Below are 27030 nucleotides of genomic sequence, written 5' to 3'. Positions count from 1 at the left end.
GGCCAGGACATCCCCCTGATGCCATGCGGGCCGCCTGGGTCGCTATGGCATCTCAGGCTGCTGGCTGTCACTGGCGGGTTTGAGGAGGAGCGTGTCGCTGTTAGATCACCGACAACATGTCAGTGATCTGTGCAGCGGCATGTTCCTCCTCACAGCCACTGCTGAGTCAGTGACAGACAGCAGCTCTGGAGGAGGAAGGCTGGGCCCAGCGTCAGAAGCGGAGGAGGAAGCGTTCCTGATGATGGAAGAGGAGGCGGGGCACAGCGACGGAGGAGGCGGGGCCCGGAAACTGAGGAGACGGGGCCTGCCAGTGACCATGGAGGCGGACAGCGGATCGGGGCTGACAGGTAAGAGGTGTGCAGCCCACCATAGAGAGTCTGTGGCGGGCTCTGCAGGGTCACTCTCAGGTGGGCTGTTTGGGATATCAGGCGGGCTCTGTGTAAGAAACTTACCTTAGTTCCAGCATGACAAAGGCAGCTTCATAAAGATGTGGTTTTAGGTGTTTGTTGTGAAGGAACTCAAGTGGCCTACACAGAGCTCCAACCTCAACTCTACTGAACACCTTTGGGATAAATTGAAATTATTGGTAGCCAGGTCTGCTCATCCAACATCAATACCTCAGCTCCCAAATGCTCTTTAGGCTGAATGGGGACATATTCCCACAGACACAATCCAAAATCTTGCTCAAAGCCTTCTCAAAAGGGTGTAATCTTGGCAAATGGGTTGAGGCTACGCCATAGTAATGCCCATGGATTTAAAATTGGATGTTCTACAAGCTTATATAGCACCACCATGACCCCCAAAGGCATGTGGCGAGCCCACGATGCAGGGAGGGCTGGCATTTCACTCTCAGGGATAGATCCTTAGCTGGGTTGTCGGATAGGTGTAGTGAAATAAGGCACCAGTCACTTTTAGAATTTTTATAATGCTTTAATGGAACCAGTAGAGAAACAGGGAGAGAGGACATCTGGCTACAGACTCTGTGGAACACAGAATCCCAGACTCACCAATCCCTTCCAGCTTACATAGTGCAGGAATACTTTAGTTGAGCAGAGAATGCCACTGTGTAGTAGAACCACCACTGGATAGAGGATGTGTTTGAGATCTCCTCTTGGAGAGATACCAGACTTGTTCATGAGGTTCATGCCATCCTGGCCTTCCTGACACCTCCATCAGGTAAAGGGCTCTTCGAGTTCTTCCTTCCAGACTGTTCCAGACCCCACCTGTGTCCACATATGGCCCCCTACAGGCTTAAGGCCTAGTCAGCTTCTCCAACCTGGTACATCCCACCCCCAGGGCAGACCCGGGGGCAGACTGCCCTGAGCACATGGCAATTCCTGGGTATTTAAGCACTTCTCCAGCATGCACCTCTGGCCATGAAACACCTAGTGATTGGCTGCTGAGGCATAAACACTCACAATGTGCCCCCATTGGGGGCACATTACTACAGGTAAGTGTAGACAATAGCAGAGCACATACAAATGACCAAATAATCAGAAACTACAAATCAGCCAGACTGATTACAGTTCCAGCTACTCAAAATTTAAAGAGCCACTCCACTTAGGGTGAAGGGGCAACACTTATATAGGTGTGGTGGTCAGGAGTCCACCAAACTTTGACCATACTGTCACGTACCTTAGGGGAGTCTGAGTTGACGAGGGCGGCCTCTCTCACAGCTCCGGTCCCATGGGAGCACCTGGATTGGTTACAGGGGCGCCGGGGCACAGAGGTGCAAGGGTGCCAGAGGCTGGTTAGCCTGTTGTGTCTGCGAGAAGAGATGAAGTGTGTAGATACGGGCAGGAAGAAGGATGTGGATGCACCGAAGTGGATCAAGAAGGCTCTAGATCAGATGAGCTGAGGAAGCTGGAAGCAGAACACACAAGACAGAAGGATCGTCAAGCAGTCCAAGGTCATCAACGAGCTAGCAACGTAGTACAAGGAGTGAGGCAGAATCAAGGTCAAAAACAAGCCGGGGTCTTCAGGGAGCAAGCAACAACAGAGGGTACTCCAAGCCGGGTCAGTAACGGGTAATCAGGATACAGAATTTACAGGAACACAGAAAGCTGACAATCTGACAGCATAGGAGGAAAGCTGAACACAGCCTTTATAGCCCAGTTGGCGCCAATTGTTCAAATGACACGTCGGCGCGTGCCTGTGCGTACGCGCGCACGTCCACGCAAAGACGCCGCTCCTATTACGGCTCTATGGTCTGCAACAGGCGTCTGCGCAGACGGCGACACTCGAACTCTGGCTCTGGCTTTCTGACACATACAGGTGAAACTCGAATAATTAGAATATCGTGCAAAGTTCATTTATTTCACTAATGCAACTTAAAAGGTGAAACTAATATATGAGATAGACTCATTACATGCAAAGCAAGATAATTCAAGCCGTGATTTGTCATCATTGTGATGATTATGGCTTACAGCTCATGAAAACCCCAAGAACCCCAAATCCACAACCTCAAAAAAGTCGATTATTACATGCAATCAATAAAACAAGGATTGTACATAGAACAATATCGGACCTCTGAAAAGTACAAGCATGCATATGTACTCAGTACTTGGTTTGGGCCCCTTTTGCAGCACTTACTGCAATTACTTTTGCACGATATTCTAATTATTCGAGTTTCACCTGTATAGTTAAAAAAATAAAACCCCCAGTGGTGATTAAATGCCTCCAAAAGAAAGACGGAATAAATGTCAGTCAAAGTACCGCAGTGCTGAACACTGAAAAATGGTCTGGACAGGAAGGGGGTTTAACATCCCGGTCATCAAGTGGCTAATACCACTTTAATTCCAGGCACATTCTAAAGCTGGCCATACACCTATAGATTATCTGCAGATGTTCTAGGGTCAGATGGAAAAAGTGCAACAGATTCCTCCATCTACGCTAAACTGTGTGGATGGAGTAATCTCCCTCTGTGCCAAGCTTCAGTATCTTACTAGTCAACCCTGCAATTACTTTTGCACGATATTCTAATTATTCGAGTTTCACCTGTACACTTATCTGTGTGGAAAATTTCTGTTTATATCTGCCATGACAGCCTCCATTCTTGGTGGATATGGGAACATGTTCACTGGTGACTGTATCCTCAGTATAATAACTTGTTCACATGCTTTGCCCTGCGTGCTGTGTGCCATCTGAACATCATGTGCTGAATAATAAACTAATTGGCACTATATCCACATTCCTTGGGAATGTTTTTTTGTCATGCTGATCTGAACTTTGTTCTTGTATTTGCATGGTGCCTGCCCATTATTGTAGAAGTTCCCCGACCACTGTCCGGTGCTGTGATTAAATAATCCAAGTTTATAGAATTTGACATACAAGGCACTTGTATCACTGGATCGCAGTTGCAATGTTCTGGCTCCTGAAGACTCTTCCTCCCAGTCCCTGCACGTACCGAGGTATGGACTTTCAGTTACGGCATGAGAGGAAGTCTGAAAGGACTACAAGTGTGGTGGCGCCACCTCACTTGTACTCCAAATGGGAAGTTGTAGTCTCTCTGCTAAACCTGTAGACTTTCTCCAGAGATCACGGAAACCTACAGTGAGAAGAACCCCTCAATTCCAGTCAATGGGGAGATTGGTTAATGGTGGGTTTTGGAAATGTGACCATGTTTAATTTTACACAAATCTTTCATGATTTGAGTGACACATTTCTGCACTTTGTTTCTTTAAATTTACTCTAGCATGTTTTCTTTAGTTTGGCGGTAACTGCAGTGCAAAAAAAAAAGAATGGATGAAATGATCGCTGGAGATTATCCAAAGAAAGTCTCCCCCTCCCACATGTACAAACAGGATCTGACCTCTCAGCATAAGTCCTCATTATGTCCGAGCTTCTGCCTCCAGTTCAGGACAATGTACAGGTGAGTCTGTGCTAAACCAAGTGACGGATAATCAGCGCTATATACAGGTGAAACTCGAATAATTAGAATATCGTGCAAAGTTCATTTATTTCACTAATACAACTTAAAAGGTGAAACTAATATATGAGATAGACTCATTACATGCAAAGCTAGATAGTTCCAGCTGTGATTTGTCATAATTGTGATGATTATGGCTTACAGCTCATGAAAACCCCAAGAACCCCAAATCCACAACCTCAAAAAAGTAGATTATTACATGCAATCAATAAAACAAGGATTGTACATAGAACAATATCGGACCTCTGAAAAGTACAAGCATGCATATGTACTCAGTACTTGGTTTGGGCCCCTTTTGCAGCACTTACTGCAATTACTTTTGCACGATATTCTAATTATTCGAGTTTCACCTGTAGATGACCCTGTGCCAGGGGTGCCAATGTATTCCGATAACCTGCATGGGTGATAGAGCTGAACTCTTTGTATGGAGCAGAACATGATCTTTGTTAGATAGAAGAGCTGCTGAGCTCAGATAAAGTAGATCTGTCAAGAGTGAGATATGGGGGCTACAACTATCTATCTATCTATCTATCTATCTATCTATCTATCTATCTATCTATCTATCTATCTATCTATCTATCTATCTATCTATCTATTTATTAGTACCCTGAGTCAAGGGTATGTGTTGAGGCCAGGGGGGCAGCTCCATGACAGTCTGGGATCTGAAGAAGTGGATTAAAGGAGAACTATGAGGTGAGTGATTTACACTCATCCTCATAGTTCGAGCCGGTGTGTGACAATGAAAATCACACGTCGGCTCAGTAGATCGGGAAGTGAGCGAACACATACCGTCGCTCGCTCACCTCTCGATCATCTCCCTGCAGAGAGCAGTGACTGTGACTCACGGCTCCCCGCAGGGATTCCCCTCTCCTCGCTCCGATCCTCCAGCACTGACTGGCGAAACGGACGGGGGAAGTGGCGGGCACAGCTGGCTCTGCCTCTAGATAGGCAGAGCCAGCTGTCAGTCACGCAGCTGGGCGGATCTCAACAGTAATGTTGGGATCCGTCTCGGCTGCGGCGGTCTCAGTATACCACAAGCTATAGCTCATGATATACTGAGCTTTGGGTCACGGGAGGACGCTAGTTTGTGTCCTCCCGTGACCCTTAGGAGAACTATGGGGAAAAACACTTACCCCTTAGTTCTCTTCTAAATGTCTCTGGATGTTAATTACCATGCAGGGCTGAGGACATCTATCTGCAGAAAAGAATTACTGTAGGGGGCAGTTTCATTTTACAGGTATTGTAGCAAAAGCTGTTTTTTTTTTTACTAGGGCCAATTCAACCACCATCATGTCTTTGGAGTGGAAGACATGTGTTCTGTGTCTTCCACTCCAAATCCCTACCAGTGTTCTGGTAGGGATTTGAACCAACAACCTTACTGCTGTAAGGCAGGAATGCTAACCACCAAGCCGCAGAGTTTCCCTTGCTATGATATTGTTTGTGTTCATCTCTGTTGAATAATTAAGAGAAATTAGAGAAATTTAGAGCAGGGGTAGGCAACCTCAGCCATTCAGTTGTTGCAAGGCTCTGACAGCTACAGGTATGACTTTCAGATGTAGAGGCACGATAGAATTTGTAGTTTTGCCATGCCTGAAGTGCTGAAGTTGCCTACCCTGATCTAGAGTAATTTCTTGTACCTAATAATTGAGCATTTTTGTTTTTGATCTGTGTCCATTCTCTTCTTTAGTTGTTCCGCTATGGTGCATCTCAAAGTCACACCAGAGTCTGCCTTGGCAGATGAACCAGTGAAGATCAAAGCTTGGGGCCTTCCTTCCCGGCAAATTGTTACCATTAGAGCATGGCTGAAAGACGACAGAGGAGAGATGTTTTACTCCAGAGCTTTCTACGAAAGTAACGATGAAGGAGAGGTGGATCTTCAGCAATCCCCAGCCACTGGTGGAGACTTTCATGGGGTTCATCCAATGGGACTCTTCTGGGCTCTAAAGCCGGTGACTCCACACTTCAGGTTACTTAAGCGGGACGTGATGGGGAGTCCCTTTGAGGTTCACCTGGAACTCTATTGTCACCTGGAACTTAATGCTATGCCAGAATGCTCTCCTGAAGCAACTGCATCTCTGAGAAGATGGTACGTCGATCCTGGGGTCCAAAGATTGCAAGTCCAAGAAGGGCGTCTTCGGGGATCTCTCTTCATTCCTCCAGGTAGGAAACTGCTGCCATGTTTTCTCTCAAAACAAATCTGCCATTAAATTGCCATGCCACATGCCATTTATGAGTGATCAAAAGGAAGTCTCATCATTGTGCTGCTGCTCCTTCATTGTTTTATCACAGATCTGGGATGGAGAGTTGACCTAGCGGTTTTGCAAAACTACAGTAGCTAAAACTCAGATAACCAGCCTAGCTGTAATTTCTGGTAGAGGTGTGTAAATCAAGGGACTGGATGAACAGAAATACAAATGCTTTGGCAGATAAAACAGCTCCATGCAAGTAGAATTCAGTGCAAACAGCTCAGTGCATGTGCCAGATGATGACCAAGAGCTGCCAGAGAGTATAATGACGCTGACGTGCAGACAGGAACGGCGTCTATACTCTATGGGAGTTCCCACTCATCTGTTGGAAATGCAACAGCATATTCTAATGTACTGATATGTCGTTTGAGCTGTAGATGGTGCTGTAGTGCAATGTTACTCTCTATATGCATGCTTATCTATGATACACAGGAAGTTTTCCTATATATATGTTTTCCTGCACAATGCTGTATTCTGAAGTAATGTTCTTCTAACCAAGTAAAACTTTATTCAGCATTCCTCAAGATCTCAGTGCTTCATCTAAACACATAACCAATAGGATATGGTCCCAAGCACTAAACAGAACACAGCAAGTCAACAAGAGCCGCATCCAAGCTACTGAAAGCTAATGGACCTGCGGAGGAATGGGACAAGAAGAACAGGCAAGTGGTCATCTTCCACTAGCAACTATAAGTCTGCTAGTGGAAGACGACTAGCTCATCCACATCAGAAAGAAAATACAGCTAAAGGTATGTGGACTACATTACAAAAACTGCATGAGCGTTCAAACCTAAAGAGTAAACTATATCTACTACACAAACTATATAACATGAGGCTAGAAAAAGGCCAGGAAATGCGTAAACATGTGATTGCCAAACTGGAAATCATAGAACAGCTACATGCAACTGGAGAGGAAATGAAAGATAACCATGTGGTGGCATTACTGCTATGCAGCCTTCCGGAGTCATACAGTGCTCTTATTAACACTCTAGAAACCAGACATGAGCAGGAACTAACACTAGAATATGCCAAAGGAAAAGTAATCAATGAATATGACAGAAGGAAAGAAAATATGCACAATGAAGAAAATGAGAAAACCCTTAAGGTGCACGAGAACATAAAGCAAAACAAAGAAAGCAGAGAGTGTTGTCACTGTAAAAAGACTGGTCACCTGAAAAAGGACTGTTCAATCTGGAAAGCCGAGCAGAGAAACCGAGAAAGCGAGAGGCACCTACAAGAGAAAGAGCTATGGCAGCCACAAAGGAAACTACATGCACCTCTTGGAGCGCTACCTTTAAAGTGACTAAGAACGGACAAAGTCTTCCTTGCAAACGGGAAAAAAACTACTGCAGAAGGTAACGGCCAAGGCAAGAACATTGGCAAATTAAAGGCCCCCTGAATGATAAACCAGTTTCCATCCTATAGGGTTCCCACTTACTGTTTCTCTTTTCCCAACCACTAGCTGACTTATGCATACAACAATCAGGTTGCTGGTACAATGGATTAGTATGTTTCTGACACTCAGAGCTGAGGAAGCTACATGGATGAGTAGAGAAACATCTTCCACATTGCAGAATAGGTTCAGTTGAATATGAATACCTTTTTCTGGGTGAACCACAAGATTGCATGCATTGCTTTACATTGCTTTCTTTTAGGTAGAACAGTTCTTAAGCTCTTTGCCTGGAGTTGCCCTTTATCATAACTCCATAAATGTATACTGCATACACCATGAGTGATAAATATGATTGGAAGCCTATAGAATTGAACTTTCTGCTCTCCATCTAGGTGAAGGTCCATTCCGAGGAGTCATTGATCTGTACGGGGGTTTTGGTGGTCTCATAGAGTTTCGAAGCAGCCTCCTGGCTAGTCGCGGCTTTGCCACTCTCGCTTTGGCTTATTTTGCTTATGAAGATTTGCCAAAATCCTTCGACTTCCTGGATCTAAAATATTTTGAAGAAGCTGCTCAATTTCTCAGCAATCATCCGAAAGTAAGTCAAAACATCACAGGTAGATGAAAATTTTACTCTAAATAACGTTCATATTGAGCCTCATGAATGAAAATTAAAGGAAGGAAATGTGAAACAGTTTTATAACAGGAGCTCTTACCTTTAATCCAGCCATCCAGATGCATGCAGGGATTCCCTTCTCCCTCTAGCCACACATGTACCCTCAGTAAGAAGCGAGAGCACATTTCATGCTCATGTATCTTTCATGATCTCTCCTCTCCAATGCTTGATCACCACTCCAAACATTGGCTGACTGGATCTGACCAGTCATCTAATCAATGGCAGAGCCATAGGGATCTCCTGTAGGTCCAGGGACCAAGTATCAAACTGTTTATTTGGAGTTTCCGGCTGAAATCCGGAGAGTTTCTAGCTATTGGCTGTCCTATTTTTAGGGTCGTCACTTACTGTATCTCTTTTCCCAACCATTAGCAGACTCTTGCATACAATAATCAGGTTGCTGGTACAATGGATCAGTCAGATCACATTTGAGTACAATATGGTCACTTCATGTCAAGTCACATGACATCGGCAGGGGATACATGTCACTACTAGGGATGAGCTCAGGTTCTGATCAAACCCAGTCTGAATCTGAGCTCCTCTGAATAAGAAAGTGGCATTGGCACATCCACCCAGCTGCGGGTTGGGCATTCCCTGTGACATACGCCCGGCCCGAACCCGCTGTACGTCTATCAAACGTGACTATACGCAGTTCTGAACTGAACGTGGCGTCACAAAGACATGGCGATACCACTCTCAGTCTCACCCTGCATAGAGATTTCTCAGCTGGCGGGACAACGATCTCAGGGCAGCAGACTGAGAGCAATCGTCACTAGGGTTGGTTAACTCCGCAGTTATGTTAGCTGCCACCACGTGCTTTAACGGAAGCATACACCAATCCCAGCAAGTGCTGTGATAATTCGAAACACTTAAACAATACATGAGGACAGAGTATGTTTACTATAACCACAATCATGAATTAACAGGAAGTGATGTAGAAGATTTCCCATTCATTCATAATTGAGGATATAGTAACCGTACTCTGCCCTCAATTATTTACAAACACTCAGCGATCACTGATCCCTGACTGCTTGTACCACTCTCCATTCTGACAGCTGTCGCAGGAGGCTGAGCGAGCGGTGCGGGAGGAGAGCTCAGCCTTCTGTGACAGCGCTGGCTGTCTCCGCTCCACACCGCCGCACAGCGCTCTCCTCCCGCAGAGCTCGGCCACCTGTGACAGTTTCTCTCCTCCCCGCTGATATACAGAGCAGCACCCAGCGGGGAGGAGAGAAAGAGAAAGGGACTTGATTCCCCCCTCCCCTGTCCGATCCTCCAGCACTGAATGGCGGAACGGACGGGGGAGGGGGTGGGTACTCACACAGCTGGGTGGATCCAGACATAATTGTCGGGATCCGTTCTGGCTGCGGCGTCTCAGTATACCGCGAGTTCTCCTTAGGGTAACGGGAGGACACAAACTAGCGTCCTCCCGTTACCCTAAGCTCAGTATACCGCGAGCTACAGCTCGCGGTATACTGAGACGCCGCAGCCGGAGCGGATCCCGACGTAGATGAAGGGATCCGCCCAGCTGCGTGAGTGACAGCTGGCTCTGCCTATGTAGAGGCAGAGCCGCTGTACCCGCCCCCTCCCCGTCCGTTCCGCCAGTCAGCGCTGGCAGATCGGAGCAGGGAGGGGGGAATCCAGCCCCTCCCCCTGTCACGGCAGAGAGCCGTGACAGGATCGAGAGGTGAGTGAACGCCGGTATGTGTTTGCTCACCTCCCGATCTACTGAGCCGACCTGTGACAGTCTCATTGTCACAGGTCGGCTAGAACTATGAGGTGAGTGGAAATCACTCATCTCATAGTTCTCCTTTAAGGAAAATAAATATGTAAATCCTCACTTCTCATAAATATGAATGTTAACTATGGCTATGAATTGTGACATATTTACATAACTGTGTAACAGCACATCCTTCATTATCCAGTCAGCAAGTTGTGTGCATGGAGGTGACACCGATGTATTCTTTAAATATATACCTGGCCATGGCCATACACTGGCCATTTTTTCTCTGGCTAATGTGGGGCAATGTGAATGGTGGGATGCCCTTGCCGGGCTAGGGGATTATGGTCGGTGGTGCTAATTGACTTTATTCGCTGTTTCGGGCCAGCTCCTTCAACAATAGTTGATTGGGTTGAGTGTTCGGGGTATCTGTGGGGCCACACACTGGTCAAACCCCAACCGATGTATGGCCAGCTTAACACAGAATGTGGTGTCACCACTTTGGCTGTGCTGGACAGAAATACAGGTTCTTTTGTCATATTAGACACATACCTGTATCATACGTGTAGCTTATTGTCTGCCGTTTTTGTTTTTTTAAGATATTACACTGAATTAACATTCTGTTACTAAATGTCGTTCAGGTATATGGAAGTGGAGTTGGCGTAATAGGCGTGAGCAAAGGAGCGGAGATGGCTCTAGCCATGGCGTCCTACTTGCCTCAGATTGCCGCAGCGGTCTGCATCAATGGTCCCGTGACGATCACCGGCAGCACCGTCAGTTATGGCGATCTCATCCTGCCTGAAATTCCATACCAAAGAGAGAGGATGATGTTCACACAATCTGGAGGTTCTATAATGTTTCGCTTATATGTGGACCTAACAGATCCAGAACACCAGGCCTGCATGCTTCCAGTGGAAAAGGCCAAAGGTCCCATCCTCTTCCTCGTGGGGGAAAATGACCAGAGCTGTGACAGCTTAAGCTATGCTAGGGCATCATCGGCCAGAGCAAAGGAGTATGGCAAGATGGACGTATACATAGAGAGTTATCCCGGAGCCGGGCACCTCCTAGAGCCGCCATGTTCTCCTTTCTGCCCCTTATCGAGATCGCCTTCATCACCAATTCCGATGATATGGGGAGGGGAGCTTGTGGCGCACTGCCGAGCGCAGGAAATCAGCTGGCCCAACATACTGGACTTTCTGCGTAAAAATATTCCGTGCTCTAAGAAGAATAAACTGTAAGAAATAACTGGGCACGGAAAAAGAAAAGAATAAATACAAATTATTAATTCATTAATTAAATAAAAATAATGACCGTCATCTCTGACGCAAAACAGCATTAAAATGAGTTGTATGGAGACTTTTCATTTGCCTGAAATATCAGTAAAAAAAATCTGGAGATTTTGGTGACATGCATTGGAGTGAAATGAAAGTTTTGGTTATTTATATGGTCTGGGAGCAGAGAGCTTTAAATTACTCCTCAGAAGATGCAGACGTTCCCTTTAATTAAGGATGCACCGATACCATTTTTTCCAGACCGAGTACCGATACTTTTCCTCAAATACTCGCCAATACCAATTACTGATTCCTTCTTTTTAGTATCATGTGACAGTCTTTCTAAAACAATACAGACTAATGATTTTAGGACAGTGGTGGAGCACCAGGGCCCAGTCCCAGCTGAAAACCCTGGAAGGTCTGCCACTGACTCCAAGCCGTAGAGGGACTACAATTCCCAGCAATATATTATACAGCAACGCAGAATATCACCAGCTATAGAGGACTAGAAATCCCAGCAATACATTGTACAGCAATGCAGAATACCACCAGCTATAGAGGACTACAAATCTCAGCAATACATTATACAGCAATGCAGAATAATACCACCAGCTAGAGAGGACTACAAATCCCAGCAATACATTATGCAGCAATGCAGAATATAATGAAACTGCGTCCCCTGTGTTGCGGCCTGGTGCTGGCTCTCCAGGGTCTCAGGGCAGCACAGTGGCATAGTAGTTAGCACCTCTGCCTTGCAGCAGTGATTCGAATCCTGGGCAGGTCTCTATTTGCATAGAGTCTGTATGTTCTCCCTGTACTTGCCTGCGTTTCCTCCAAGTACTCCGGTTTCCTCCCACACTCCAAAGACATGCTGGAAGGTTAATTAGCTCCTCTCTAAGCTGGCCCATGTAGGGAAGTATGGGGAATAAGGGACCATGGATTGTAAGCTCCTTGAGGGCAGGGACTGATGTGAATGTGCCACTATGTAAATTGTCGGCGCTTTATAAATACCTGTAATAAAAAATAATTTAAAAATAAGGTGGCCTGTGTGGGGCCTCAGATGGGCTGTGCTGGGTCTCCGGAAGGCCGGGCAGGATCTCAGGTGGGCTGTGTGAAGTCTCACCAGGGATCCGTAGGGTCTCGCGGGATGTGGAAGCGCTGTAAGCAGCAGGAGAGGAATGTGTGGCTGGCGCTGTAAACAAGCGCTTTGGTTCACAAAAAGACTGCCGAGGTTCCCAGGATGCACGGGACCACAGGCAGCCACTTCAGTATCGGCGCTTAGTACTGGGGCATTTTCATGAGTACGAATACTAATGAAAATGTCCAGAATCTGCACCAATACCGGTATTGCTGCATCCCTACTTTTAACCATTTTGACCTGTGTTTGTGCCATAAATGCCCCTTCAATATTTTCATTAGTATTTTTTTTTTTTAATACAGAAAGGAAGTAAAAGGAAGAAAAAGTAAAAAATAAAAAATGTAAGGCAACAGTAATAATGATCAAATACATACAACGTACAATAAACACAGAAACAAAGATCACTAAGGGGTCAATTCCTAAAAAAAAAATCTGCATAGTTTATTTGTCCAGTAAAACTGCCACGTACATTCTTTCTGTGAAAGTTCAGCAGCTTTTGTGAGAATGGGACAAGAATGAATGTTCTAAGTGTAATTTCTCCTCTGGTCGAATGAACTGGTAAAATACCACATTAGGCCCACTAGATGGGGCTGCAGAGCATAGGAAATAGATACTTAATATGGCCACTAGATGGAGCTGAGGAGCATAGGAAATAGATACTTAATATGGCCACTAGATGGAGCTGAGGAGCATAGGAAATAGATACTAAATATGGCCACTAGATGGAGCTGAGGAGCATAGGAAATAGATACTAAATATGGCCACTAGATGGAGCTGAGGAGCAGAGGAAATAGATACTAAATATGGCCACTAGATGGAGCTGAGGAGCATAGGAAATAGATACTAAATATGGCCACTAGATGGAGCTGAGGAGCATAGGAAATAAATACTTATAGGGCCACTAGATGGAGCTGAGGAGCATAGGAAATAGATACTAAATATGGCCACTAGATGGAGCTGAGGAGCACAGGAAATAAATACTTATAGGGCCACTAGATGGCGCTAAAGAGCATATAAAAAAATACATGCTAAAGTAGTACGGTAATAAGAAACACCACTTCCGCATTCTTACAGCAGAGAGGGGACCGGATGGAGATCGCGTATCGACCTCCCTCTGATCCCCTGTCAGAGAGCCACTATGCTGGTCCTGGGCTCGCACCGGGCACAGAGGAGCCTGGGATCAGCGTGACAACGGGACCGCGGCGGGAGGTGGCCGGCAGCTATTACAAGTGACCCGCCGGCTCTATAGCCGGCGGATCGCTTGTATGTTAACAGGCATCGCTGCTTGTTTTTAAGTTTTGTGTCTTTCCCGCTCGTGCGCGCCGCGCACGAGTGGGCGGGGCTAGTGGGCCGTATATACATGGCCTGTTATATCCAGGAAGCTCCCGGCCGGCTGTTTTTTTCACAACGGCCGGCCGCGTAGCGGTTAAAGTAAACATACCGCTCCTACTGCCTGCACTGCCCAATGCGGCTCCGTTCCTTATTAAGCACCAGAGATTGTTGTTACAGGGAATCCAATTGCCTTGTGGGATCAGGAAGGAATTTGGCGTTCGGTTTTAGGTTTTTCTCTTCTCTCTATAGGTTGAACTCGATGGACCTTTGTCTTTTTTCCAACTATGTAACTATGTTATTGGCTCAGTACTTTTATATGGACTAAAGTATCATTTTGTTTAATTTTTTTTGATAAATTCTTTATTTAGGATTTTGCATAGTTCACAAATAGATAACAGATATTTGTAAAAGAAAAATTTGTTCGATTTCCACAGGGGTATGACAAGATTAGCAGTACAGTGTCAAACAAGTCCGCACATACCCTGTTTCCCCAAAAATAAGAATTCCTACCTTAATAATAAGACCTGGTACTATTTTTGGGAATTGCTAAAATATAAGACCTACCCCGAAAGATAAGACCTAGTTGTGACCTTTCCCAGGACTGGTGGTGGCATAAAGGGGAACTTGAGGAGCCGCGGAAGAGAATCGGTGATGCCAACAAAGCCAGCGCTAGAGGAAGCGAGGCGGCAGCGGAGGGAGCAGAGCCGCATTAGCCAATGCTTCCTCTATAGCGCCGACTCCTGTCACAGGCGGAGTGATTCCAAATGCACTCCACCTGTGAGGAAACGATAGTGAAAGTGCGCTTCACTAATTCTGGTTAACAAATTGCTCTTGGAAAGGTACGGCACCCCTGATTGCCCTGATCACCATATTCTTGACTTTGCCATTTTGGATTATTTAATTTGGATTTGCATTAATTTTGGATTGTTGTACATTAAAATAAAAAATTAGACCTACCCCAAAAATAAGACCTAGTGTGTTTTGTTGAGCCAAAAAAAATGTAAAACAGTGTCTTATTTTCGGGGAAACACGATAGTAATGTACATACAGAAGGCGGCAGATCAATAGTACAGTTACATTGGTAGTGTGCATTGCTCTGCCTCGCATTATGGGACAACAAAGTCGATTAAATTAGGGCATCGTAGGGTTTCCCTGAGGAAGGTCGCGATAGTACATTCAGTAAGGGTTAGCAGGGGTGGGGTAGGGGATAATCTGTAAGAAAGGTAACATCCCAAAAGCTTATGAGGTATCCTTGGCTTTTATTGAGACGGATGTATCCTAGGGAAAAAGGGGTCGGGGGGAGGAGAGAATGATGGGGGTAGTGAAAGAGAAAGAAAAGGGGGAGAAGTAGCAAAGTCGGAGGAAGGGTCAGGGGTAGCATGGCAAGAAGGTTGGGAGGGGTGTGGGAAAGAATGGAGTGGAGGATCCATGGTAGGGAAGGGTAAACAGATCAGCTTCTTTTACCCCACGCTTGGCGGTACATTCCCCTCAGGATCTCGTCTCAGTATGAGGTATTCAGGAGACATGATGAATTCCATCCAGGGGAACCAGGTGTGGGCGAAGGGTATGATGGTATTTTTGATTGAGCTCGTGAGGTCTTCCATTAGGTAGATGTCTTGTATGCGGTCCATGACCTGTCCAATATGGGGTGGTGTAGGTTTCTTCCACAGTGGAGGGATACATGCCCGTGCCGCATTGATGACGTGTTTGAGGAGCGAGCGGGTGTAGGAGCGGGTCGGAATGGAGTTGTGATGTAGAAGGAAGAAGGCTGGGTCCTGGGGCACCTGGTGCTCCGTGAATCTCTGGGCCAGGGTCCGTACCTGGTCCCAGAACTGCCTGAGAGCCGGGCACGACAAAAAAATGTGAAGCATGTCTGCCGACGGTTGCTGGCAGCGCCAACAGAGGTCGGGAGTGTCCGGGAATAGCGAGTGTAGTGTTTGCGGAGTGCGGTACCATCTGGACCCTATCTTGTAACCCGATTCTTGGTATCTGTTACTTATGGATGAACGGTAGGATAGTGACAGTAGTTTCTCCGCATATATGGACTAAAGTAGAACTGAAGCCAATTGGTTTTTTTGTTTTTGTTTAGCATGAGGAAGGATTATAGCCCCCGTCACCTTTCTTTGCAATCTGTGTCCCATTGGGGAGATTTCCCTTCACTTCCTGTCCAATTGCCACAACAGGAAGTGAGAGAAAATCTTTGGTGGTTAGCAGGATCATTAGAACTAGTATCCCCATTGGAAGATTTCCCATCTATTCCTGTAATGAGGACAACCCAACCTTTGGGACTTTTATTCACTTTCAGCAATCGCGGTCACTGGGACAATTAGAGAGGGTGAATCTCCCACAGTCCCCGATCACACCATTGTGTTTCATAAATGCACGCAATGATGCGTGCCCACGGAACACATCTAAAACGTGCTTGTGGTGCCATTACCTGTTAATGGCCCTCCAAATGCAGCTGGGAAAATGTGTTTTTTTTCCCCGTGTACTGATGCGCATTAAATGTGCACAAACATCTGGTGAAAGAATGCGGCACGCCTGTAGCAGAATCTGCTACTTCCCTGCGTTTGCTGCGCACCCATTGAAATCAATGGGCGATACATAGCAAGCATGGCAAACACGCACACAAGTGCACCTGAACACTAAGCACCTTCCTGGAAAGTAAAGGTCTGAACAGGGACACAGACAGGAGTTTGAATGCCGCCGCACTCCATCCAAAAACTAGTTTTGTCTTCAGTTGCACTTTAAATTTGGCGGTGGGGTCACTTTAAAAAGATGACTTTAGTGACGTGATTGTCATTCTGGATACAATGTAATAATTTTTTTCTGTAGATTGTATCCAGGGGCGTCCTGAGGTGGGCTGTCACCCAGAGCAGGTACTGCGTGACACCCTGCCGAGACTTCATCGCGCATGATGATGTCACGAGCTGTTACCTGCCGGCAGCCATCTTGGTGATGGACGCCGGCAGAGAGAGGAGGGGACGTTCACCTGGCGGGATAAGATATGCCCCCGGGTCCCCTCCTCTCTCCTGCAGCTGTTGGGCTCTCGGTCCATGACTGAGTGCCCGACTTTGCACAGGAGGTGAGACCAAAATGACCGTCAGTCATTTTGGTGTCACCCTTCCCATGGATGGAGACTCTCATAGTTTAGAGTTAGGACCGCACTATAAGAGGTGCCTTGGCGCGGCTTTCACATTTTCTGCAGAAGACGTGTACCCAAACCTCTGTTATTAACCTTAGTGGTGAGACAAGTTGTTTTACATGCTGGTTTGTGAGTGTGCCATGATGCCTTTCTACTGTTTTACCCTTCCCATGGTGTCACCTGGGTGCGGGCCGCACCCACCTAGTGACGCCGCTGATTGTATCAAGCACTGATGGTGTAAAACATTGTTACAGCGATCGGGGCAGAAAACAGCAACTGACACGCCAGGTCGGCGTGTCACTGACAACAGCTTGGCAACATCAGCATTACTGGATAGTGCTGTGAAAATACCAGTCGTTACAGATGGTCGTTTGCCTCGTTCAACCAGCCCAGTGGTGGCCAACCTCAGCACTCCAGCTTTTGTAGAACTACAAGTCCCATGAGGCAATGCAGTGCTGACAGCCTCAAGCATGATGGGATTTGTATTTTCAACCCAGCTGGAGAACCAAGGTTGCCTACCCCTGACCCACCCAGTGAAGGAGTGACCTGTGCAGACGTGGGAGTATTTCTCTGCTCTGCATAGCGATCTTGTGGTTGGCCGATTGTCAAATACAGGGACCTTTGGGCTGGAAGTAGGGGAGTTTCTTCTCTCCCTGCAGCCGATGCTCCTGGACACCGCTAGAGGGAGCAGAAGGGAGGAAGCAGTGAGTCTCTCTCTCATCATGCCTTTGGCTCCCTCTAGTGGTGGTCAGGAGTAGCTGCTGCAGGGCAGCAAGTTATAAAGACTGCCTCAAGGCTAGAGATCTGAAAATCCTGTTTACCGGTCAGACAGGAACATCCTGGAGCTAACATTTTTTTTTTAACAAGATGCAGAATTAAGAATACCTGCTAAAAGGGAACATTTACTTTTATAAACTTTGCTGCAAAACTCGCCAGACTAGAGAACACTGGTTTAGGGGGAGGATCATTCACTTGCACATCCAAACTTGCAAAAACAGGAGCCAAAGTTTGAGTCAGGTTAGAATGTTCACTTTTAGGGGCGGATTCACAACTCTTCCACAAAGTCTAGTGCTGGACGGATGCCATTTCCACTTCACTACCACTAGATGGCGCTGATGAGCAGTTTCCTATGCTCCCATAATTTCCTATGTTCCTCAGCGCCATCTAGTGGCGACAGTGACACACACATGGCATCTGTACAGCCGTACACTTGGTGGAAATGCTGTAAAATGTTGACATCACAGGAACCTCTCCTCTGTATTCAGAGATCCACCCTGGTACCAGCAGGCTGGCAGTGGTTATGCAGGGCAGCTATGATCGATTTGCCAGTGTCCAATCACCTGCAGATAGCTGCATAACCCAGTGATGTAAGAATTCCACTTCCTGTGATTATATGTTCAAGAATGACATGTTTGTGCTTGTTTTATGGTATTTCAACATTCCACTGTGTGAAACTTATCAACTTCATTTTTGGGGGGAAATTCATTTTGCTGCCATGACATTGGAGACAGGCCAGACTCGTTTTTTTTCTATTATTTTCTACAATGACTTACAAGAGAATGGACAACACTGTGTATAAAAAAAAAGGAAATGTAAAATTTATTGTACAAATATGGAAAAAAAAAACCCCCAAAACAAAACAAAAAAACTCAAAACAAGCACCTCTTCCTTCCTGCAGAGAGGCCAAATATACACAGTGTATATATATATGATCCAGCTTAATGTAAGCCAACAAGTCAGCAGCTCCCAACAGGAGCATTTTACAGTTCTCTGTATACATTCCAACATGGAGCTCCTTCCTCTACGTGCGTGCCGCCATGGAGCTCCTTCTTCTACGTGCGTGCTGCTATGGAGCTCCTTCCTCTACGTGCCGCCATGGAGCTCCTTCCTCTACGTGCGTGCCGCTATGGAGCTCCTTCCTCTACGTGCCGCCATGGAGCTCCTCCTCATGCCTCAATGGAGCTCCTCTATATGCTGCTCCTCTATGTGCCACCATGGAGCTCCTCTATATGCTGCTCCTCTATGTGCCACCATGGAGCTCCTCTATATGCTGCTCCTCTATGTGCCACCATGGAGCTCCTCCTCATGCCGCCATGGAGCTCCTCTATATGCTGCTCCTCTATGTGCCGCCATGGAGCTCCTCTATATGCTGCTCCTCTATGTGCCGCTATGGAGCTCCTCTATGTTCATGCCCGAAGATCTAAATGAAAGCTGTGAAGAAAATGTAACAGGTCAAGCGTCTGCATTCATTTGCCAATACCATCACCCAACAACCGAATCATCCTAGGTGCAACAGCCAACAACCTCCTAGACATTGCCACCTACTCTGCCCTGCACAAGGGGAAGGCCAGTACAGGGGTAAATTACCTAAATTTGCATACGGCTCATCATGGCTGGCTACACCGCAGCGCTGGTACTAGGTGCATGGTGTTGTGGCGTCATTCATTCAGAATGGCACCCCAATGAACACATGCAGTAGATGCCACAACATTGCACAGGACGATGCCAGCTCACCAGTACACAACATTGCACAGGACGATGCCAGCTCACCAGTACACAACATTGCACAGGACGATGCCAGCTCACCAGTACACAACATTGCACAGGACGATGCCAGCTCACCAGTACACATTGCACAGGACGATGCCAGCTCACCAGTACACATTGCACAGGACGATGCCAGCTCACCAGTACACATTGCAGAGGACGATGCCAGCTCACCAGTACACATTGCACAGGACGAGCACTTCTATGCTGAGAAGAAAACTCTGGGCGTTGGTCATGTGTTGAGAGCCCAGTCAAAATAAATCGGCTTCCATATCACAACGCGCCTCAATTCATGGAGAGGCGTGCAACTGACCGAGGGGACCTTGAAGGTAAGACTCAAAAACAAAGTGGATCCTCTGCCTATAACCAGATGCTGGTGGGTGTGGTACCGTTATCTAGTTAAAGTGTGTCCAAAGCCAAAATCTTAGTTCTGGAGATGAAGGGATAGAGCCCCTGGAATGTTTTTAGTGAGGTCTACAGCCCCATTGGGGAGATCTAAACGTTATATTTGTTCTGGTGACCGCTGCCCTCATCCTTGAGGGAAAATCCAAGAGTTGCCACCGGAAAAGGAGGAGAAATCTTCCAATGGGGACACCTGCTCCAATGACAACCATCTCGGATGGGAATTTCGTTTACTACAGGGAGATTTCCTCTTACTTCCTGTTGGTTATACAGTACAGGAAGTGAAGGTGGGTTTTAACCATTCTCTACTCTATCCAAAATTAGAAGAAAAAAACATTTTTTGTTTAAGCTGCAGAGTCATTGTAACATTTCAGCTATGGGCCGATAAATGCAGCAATATTTTGTCATTATTTCTTAAAGTTATTGGTGTTAATTAGTTATAGTTGAGGATAAAACAGTAAAGACTCCAGTTATAAAACACACAAAAAAAACACGGCAGCCGTAATTGCATAAACGAATGGTCCTTGATTTCTTTTATTTTCAGGTTGAATGTATTATGTTGTAATACAGCATTATGGCCACTAGATGGGACTGAGGAGCACAGGCAATAAGTAATTCCTATATTCCTCGGCGCCATCTATTGTCCAGAAGGCAGTATTACATCATAATGCAATCAGCCTGAAAAAGAACATTTGTTTTTGTGTATATTTGTACAAAAAGAACATTCACAGATATTATAAAAGGATCCCCTCTGTGTCCATCTTGTACACTGAATACATTTTTTTTTTTTACCTAGAGCTACTTTTGCACAGCCCAAGTTGGGTAGATCTCATCACACACAGACAGACACACCTATCTCAGCCCTTTATAGTATAATAAGAGGACGTAGAATTCTCACCATCAGATCGCCGTCTCTTCCCCCGAGAACCATCCAGACCGCTCTGCGCTCTCTTCAATCCAGCCGTGGCCTCTTTCAGATCCTGCACGGAGGACCGCGCTCTAGAAAACACATCCTGCGTATTTTTCACCACGGCGAGATATTTTGCACATTCGAGGAATCCGCCGGACAGCGCCAGGTCTTCCGCCGTGTGTCCGTCTCTATTGCAGACGCTGAGAACAGAGCAAATGAAAAATATAAGGTTACCGGAGAGAATTCATCTTCTGGGAGTCGCAGAATCTTCATCGGACAGAAAACAACCCGCTCGGCGTGCGCGGCTACTCACTCTAATCTGGCGTCCCGAGCGACCAGAAGACTCAGACATTCCAAACTTCCTGAGCGAGCGGCTTTATGAGCCAGAGTCTCTCCCAACAGGTCCTGGGGAAGGAAGACGAGCAGATGAGGTCACATGACTACAGAGAGCGCACACACAATGCATTACATGTAAGTCTCAAATAATTATTATAAACACACAAAAAATATATAATCTAGATCTATTATAAAGAATAATAACAAGAACAGCAAACAAAATATTATTTTTGTTATTTTTTCCCCCGCTTGTTATTAACAAAATGTTATTTATAAAATATATCTAATTATTATTATTAACAGATAAAAAAAACAGCAATATTATTACGCTTGTTATTTTTGTTATTTATCAAAATGCTAATTATATTTTCAAACTGGCTACAGGAACGTGTCCAAAGAGTATCGATAAATGGCTTTTCAGACTGGTCTAGGGTCATGAGTGGCGTGCCTCAGGGGTCAGTACATGGGCCCCATACTAGTCATCCTGGTTATTAATGACATCGGGGAGGGAGTGAGTAGCCATGTCTCAGTGTTTGCGGATGACACCAAAATAGGGAGGGTAATAGACACGGACTTAGACATTATAACATTACAGGAGGACCTGGATAAAATAGGGGAGTGGGCAACTACATTACATGGCAGATGAGGTTCAATGTCGATAAATGTAAAGTAAGGCCCTTTGGGGGTTAAAATAGGCAAATGGGTTATACAATTATGGGTGTGCCACTATGGAAGTCAGAAATGGAGAAGGATTTGGGGGTCATTATAGACCGCAGATTGAAGAATAGCTTGCAGTTCCAGGCTGCTGCATACAAAGCAAGTAGAGTCCTTTCCTGTATTAAGAAGGGGATGTATTGCAGGGACAAGTCTATAATTGTGCCTCTATACAGATCACTGGTTCGGCCTCATCTGGAGTACGCGGTCCAGTTTTGGTCACCAGTCCACAGCAAGGATGTCCTTGAGCTGGAGAGAGTCCAGCGGAGGGCAACCAAACTAATTAAGGGGATGGAGGACCAGAGCTACGAGACAAGGCTACTAAATTTAAACTTGTTCACGCTGGAGGTGAGGAGATTAAAAGGAGAACTATGAGGAGAGTGCTTCTCACTCACCTCATAGTTCTAGCCGACCTGTGACAATGAGACTGTCACAGGTCGGCTCAGTAGATCGGGAGGTGAGCGAACACATATCGGCGTTCGCTCACCTCTCGATCCTGTCACAGCTCTCTGCCGTGACAGGGGAGGGACTGGATTCCCCCCTCCCCGCTCCGATCCTCCAGCGCTGACCATGACAAACATTTGGGATAACATCGGGGACACGTACCTGCTGGTTGATGTCAACTCCGGTCTGCAGCTGCCAGAGCAGAAAGAAAGCATGCCCCCCGCACGCGGCAAGGTAAGAGGGCGTCTGTCCGAGCGCGTCCCCTGGAGAGTTCACCGCACAGCCCGACTCCATCAACTGGCTCAGGACGTCAACCTGAAGAGATTGCAGAACAATGAGCAATTATAGATCCATTTTCCAAAAAGAAGAAGTTTTTACTGCGGGGCTGAGGCAATGTCGGCCCTCCAGGCGTTGTGGAACTACAAGTCCCATGAGGCATTGCAAGACTCCGACAGCCACAGGCATGACTCGCAGAGAGAGGCATCATGGGATTTGTAGTCTCAGCACAAGGTTGCCTATTCCTGCTGAATGGCAGATGCCATGTGAACAGTATATATAATATATACAGGTATAGACATGGACTTTCCATAAGACGGACCTCTGTGTCTGCGTAAAGCTGCATCCTCTCTGTTCCCCCGATCTCTCTCTCACACACACAGTCCTCTCCGCTCCGATTCTTCAACTCATCTGACAGCAGCAGAAACTTCTCTCCGATGTTCTAGTTCCCCAGGCCGCGCCCCTCCGCACGTACTCAAACAAGAAGCACATGGACCCTGGTTCCCCCGCAAGCCACGCCCATGCCCGGCCTGATTGGACGGAGACGCGAAGCACGTCTACTCTGTGGCAGGCGATTGGTTGGGGGGCGTGGCGAGGGCCGTCCCCTCCGCGGCGATTATGTTTTGGTCACGTACTCGCAGGCTGTGTCCGCCCGGATGACATGAAGTCTGCAGCGAGGCGGCACGTAGGCAGTTTGCTCGGCTTTCATGAACATGAATGGAGATGGAGATGTAGGGGGAGGGGAGGTGGCAGCTGGCCAGGATGCTGTGTGTTGCACGTATGAGGAGGAAGTGTAATGATAGAGAAGCACAGCACACACAGAATGCCGCCTTTTCATTATCGGGAGGGGTGGACTGATCGGGATTATTTGTCCTAGACCGATTCTGTCACGTCCTGATCCATGGCAGCACCGGCTGGGGGTTGGTTCATTGTTGTCATGCAATGGACTCTAGGGCTGAGTGCCTGTTAGTTTATGGCACGCACAGGGCTAGTTTATGGCACGCACAGGGCTTTACAGGTCAACCAGCCCCCGGAGGGCCCATTCATACCATGGGGGTGCAATCGCATACGTTTTAACATATTGCAACACATTAAATCAGTACACTGTGCTGCCATTGGCGTTAGCACAACTTCCTGCAACGCACGTTACATTCGTCGGTACACTGTGCTGCCATTGGCATTGATGCAACTAGCTGAAATGCATGTTACATTCGTTGGTACACTGCTGCTAGTGGCTTGCCAATGCACCTCCAATGTGATCTGCAATGTAGCACAATAAAATGATAAGATGCAGGCTGCTGTGCGTTTAAGCTCGTTCATTTTGATTGGGTGCAATGTGTATTTTGCACTGACAAATTGTGTGAATGGGCCATGAATCAGTATCTATACTCCTTCGGGGGATATGGGGACCAAATGATGGGGGTTTACTCCTGTGGGGTGGGGACCAAATGATGGGGGTAGAGGACTGGGTCATGGTCCATACTCCTTAACGGGGAAGGATGGGGGTAATGGGGACCAAATGATGGGGGTAGAGGACTAGGTCAGGGTATCCACACTCCTTGGAGGGGGGGGTGAGACAGATAATGGGGATCAAATGATGGGGGTAGGGGACTGGATCGCTAAATAATCTTACCTGGAGAGATTGAAGTCCTGCTCTTCATTAATTTATGAATGAAAGATACGATTGTAGCCATTATTCACCTCTGTGTTCTGTCTGACCTGTAAACCTATTAAAAAAAAAAAATGGAACCCCTTATTAACATTAATTAATTTTTATGACCATTGTCTCTGGTACGTAAAGAGAGGGAAAATCCAAACCGCAAGGGGAATAGAGGGGAAATCCTTCATTGGGGTCGCGGTCTAGGAGAACCAACGCCCCTAGGCGGCACTGATGAGTATAGGATGTTCGTCAGCACTATCTGAGGGCACCTTCTATAAAGACGACTCCTTATTATTAGGGACCACCAGAAGATCCTCTAGTAGGTTAAGCGGCTGGTCTAATGCTGACTGAAGGACAGACTGTATGTGGCCCTTAGGGACAACCAGGGTGACTCCATGGATAAGGGGGAAGAGCTTGGATCCTGAGCTCTATTCCCACCACAGTAAGGCCTGTTGAGAGTAGGGTGGGTCACACACCTCGTAGATGGTGGGAGTCCAGGGGTGGTAGTTTATTAAGGGAGTGGGTGCAGAGTTAGGGGGAGGAACTATGGAAGGAGAGATTAGTTTGTGTGGGCTGTGTTGGAGGTCACAGGGGCTAGCTCAGGCTGGGCACACACCTTACAACCCTCGCAAGACTACAGGCAGATCGTACTTGGGATGATCACAAGCCCGCCCCGCTGAGGGGCGAACTTCCGATGACCGCAATGCTGAACGGGCAGTGTGCGCTAGCGCACACGGCCCGTGCGGCTTTTATCTTGCGAACATGCCACAAACCAGCCAAACATCGTACGATGTGCGGCGCGTTTTCAAACATGTTCCTAAGATAAAAGTCATGCGACTTTACAGTAGCAGAGGTCGCACGGCTCCCACACACCTTACGATAATCGTACGATCAGGGGATTTGCCGCAAGTATCGTACAATTATCGTAAGGTGTGTGGGCACCTTTAGAGTCATGTGAGGGATCCTCCAAGTGGCTTCCCCTTCAGGGACAAGCCAGGAACGCTGTTCTGAGTGGAGCACAACAAGGATAGCTGGAGGCAACTGGGACAGAGATTAAGTAACCCCTTTGGTGGGTGATGGATCTGGTGTAGGCCGGCCATGGGACTTGAAACCGGCTTCCAGTTGGGAAACTGGTGGTGACGGAGGTGGGTCAGACTGCATGGTGGTGGAGGTGGGTCAGCCTGCATGGTGGTGGTGGCAGAGGTGGGTCAGACTGCATGGTGGTGGTGGCAGAGGTGGGTAAGCCTGTATGGTGGCGGAGGTTGGTCAGTCTGCATGGTGGTGGTGGCAGGGGTGGGTCAGCCTGCATGGTGGTGGCGGAGGTGGGTCAGCCTGTATGGTGGCGGAGGTTGGTCAGTCTGCATGGTGGTGGTGGCATAGGTGGGTCAGCCTGCATGTTGGTGGTGGCGGAGGTGGGTTAACTTGCATGGTGGTGGTGGCGAAGGTGGGTCAGCCTGCATGCTGGTGGTGAGAAGGGTTTCCCGGTAAGACCAAGCAGCCTGTAACCCGAGACCCCGATGTCTCTTGGGTCCCGATGTTTGGAGGGACCCCTTAATACTAAGGGGCACATCATAATTAACAGGCTTAAACAAGCTCACAACTACAAAAGCAGGTGGGAGTTTGTTAGAGTCCTTACAAATCTATGGGCTTTTATTTCCTAAAATGTGGAATATAACATGGGTGCAAAAAATGAAAAAAAAAGGGCCTCAGTCATGAAGGGGTTAATCTCTCTTCCTATACTCGTCAGCGCCCTCCAGGGGCACTAGTGCGAACAGCATCCCGGATGGAAGTTTTAATAAATGAAGCCCTATGCGAAGCAGTAATACATGGTTTCCGCATTGCACAGCAACTCCTGTATTGCAGTGCAATTCATTTTTTTTACTTCAATGCAGAAGGGGGCACCGTATTTTGGATAAGGCACCTTGTGGGTTTTGGTGCCCAACATTAAAGACAAAGGGGTAGAGTCTATTTTTAGCTGCATTGTTGTGGAAGCTTATTCTAAACAATGGGCTGCCTTAACGAAATGCACATTAACCTGCGCTATTGGGTGTGTGGATAGAGTGTGTGTGTGGGGGGGCTGTTGCATCTCAGCCTTTGCCCCGGGTGACAGAATGACTAGCTTCCCACTGCCTGCAGCCTCTTCTCCCATGGGCTCTGGCGGTATTAGGACTGTCTTATGCATGATTCATTGACTTGCATTAGATGTCGAGGATGCCGAGGGAAATTCTATAGCTGGAGAAGAGAGCTGAGTGCTGACCTCTGCGGGAGCCGGGATCAGGTAAATAAATCTGCTTTATTCCAGTCCATTGAGCAAAATGAGCCCTTAACCCCTGCAGTGTGGAGATAGCCCCACTGTGAGGGAAAAGGTCTCCTTTAATATTAACCCCTTCATGACTGAGGCCTTTTTTTTCATTTCTTTGCACCCATGTTATATTCCACATTTTAGGCCTGAAAATGACTTAAAGACACGAAACCTATAGAATAAAATGGTGGCAGTTGCAAATTTTTATGTTGCACGATATTAGCGCAACTCCTTATCAAACCCCAGAATTTAGTGAAAAATGTACTTAAATGCCCCAAAACACAATAAAATACCAATTTTTTAAAATAAAAGATGAGGTTACAACAAGTAAATAGATACCCAACATGGCCAGGTTAAATATTGTGTGCGTCCGTGAAACGGTGATAAACCCCAGTAACACAAAAAGTCAATTGACAATGCTTTAAAAGCCCCCACAGGTCATCCATTTAGAGATAACCAAAAATACTGGCCCTAGAGTTATTGCTGTCACTCCAGCGTGCGCGGCGATACCCAACATGTAGAGCGCGTTCGTCGTTTTCATACGTAGGCGCACCTGACGCGTGTTTACGTGGCGACGCTCGTGCTCGTGGGAGACTTTA

General features: G+C 46.9%; 2 protein-coding genes across 2 annotated transcripts; one reads left to right on the top strand and one right to left on the bottom strand.

The window, feature by feature from the left end:
* Nucleotides 1-3836: 3836 nt before the first annotated feature.
* Nucleotides 3837-11200, top strand: LOC108790690 (acyl-coenzyme A amino acid N-acyltransferase 1-like). The gene is made up of 4 exons (XM_018561001.1): nucleotides 3837-3871; nucleotides 5616-6088; nucleotides 7960-8162; nucleotides 10596-11200. The coding sequence occupies exons 1-4, from the start codon at nucleotides 3864-3866 to the stop codon at nucleotides 11190-11192; spliced, it is 1281 nt and encodes a 426-aa protein (XP_018416503.1). The 5' UTR covers nucleotides 3837-3863; the 3' UTR covers nucleotides 11193-11200.
* Nucleotides 11201-19022: 7822 nt separating this feature from the next.
* Nucleotides 19023-22819, bottom strand: ANKRD37 (ankyrin repeat domain 37). Its single transcript, XM_018561002.1, has 5 exons — nucleotides 22792-22819; nucleotides 22356-22508; nucleotides 21013-21104; nucleotides 20688-20899; nucleotides 19023-19051 (listed from the first exon to the last, which is right to left on the bottom strand). Exons 1-5 carry the CDS (start codon nucleotides 22813-22815, stop codon nucleotides 19041-19043), a joined length of 492 nt encoding a protein of 163 aa, XP_018416504.1. The 5' UTR covers nucleotides 22816-22819; the 3' UTR covers nucleotides 19023-19040.
* Nucleotides 22820-27030: the final 4211 nt, after the last annotated feature.

This window comes from Nanorana parkeri, unplaced genomic scaffold (genome assembly GCF_000935625.1).
Source record: "Nanorana parkeri isolate BGI_ZX_2015 unplaced genomic scaffold, ASM93562v1 scaffold492, whole genome shotgun sequence".
NCBI classification, from domain to species: Eukaryota; Metazoa; Chordata; class Amphibia; order Anura; family Dicroglossidae; genus Nanorana; species Nanorana parkeri.
Note: the sequence above shows the minus strand (reverse complement) of the source record. Positions and strands in the feature narration are given on the sequence as shown.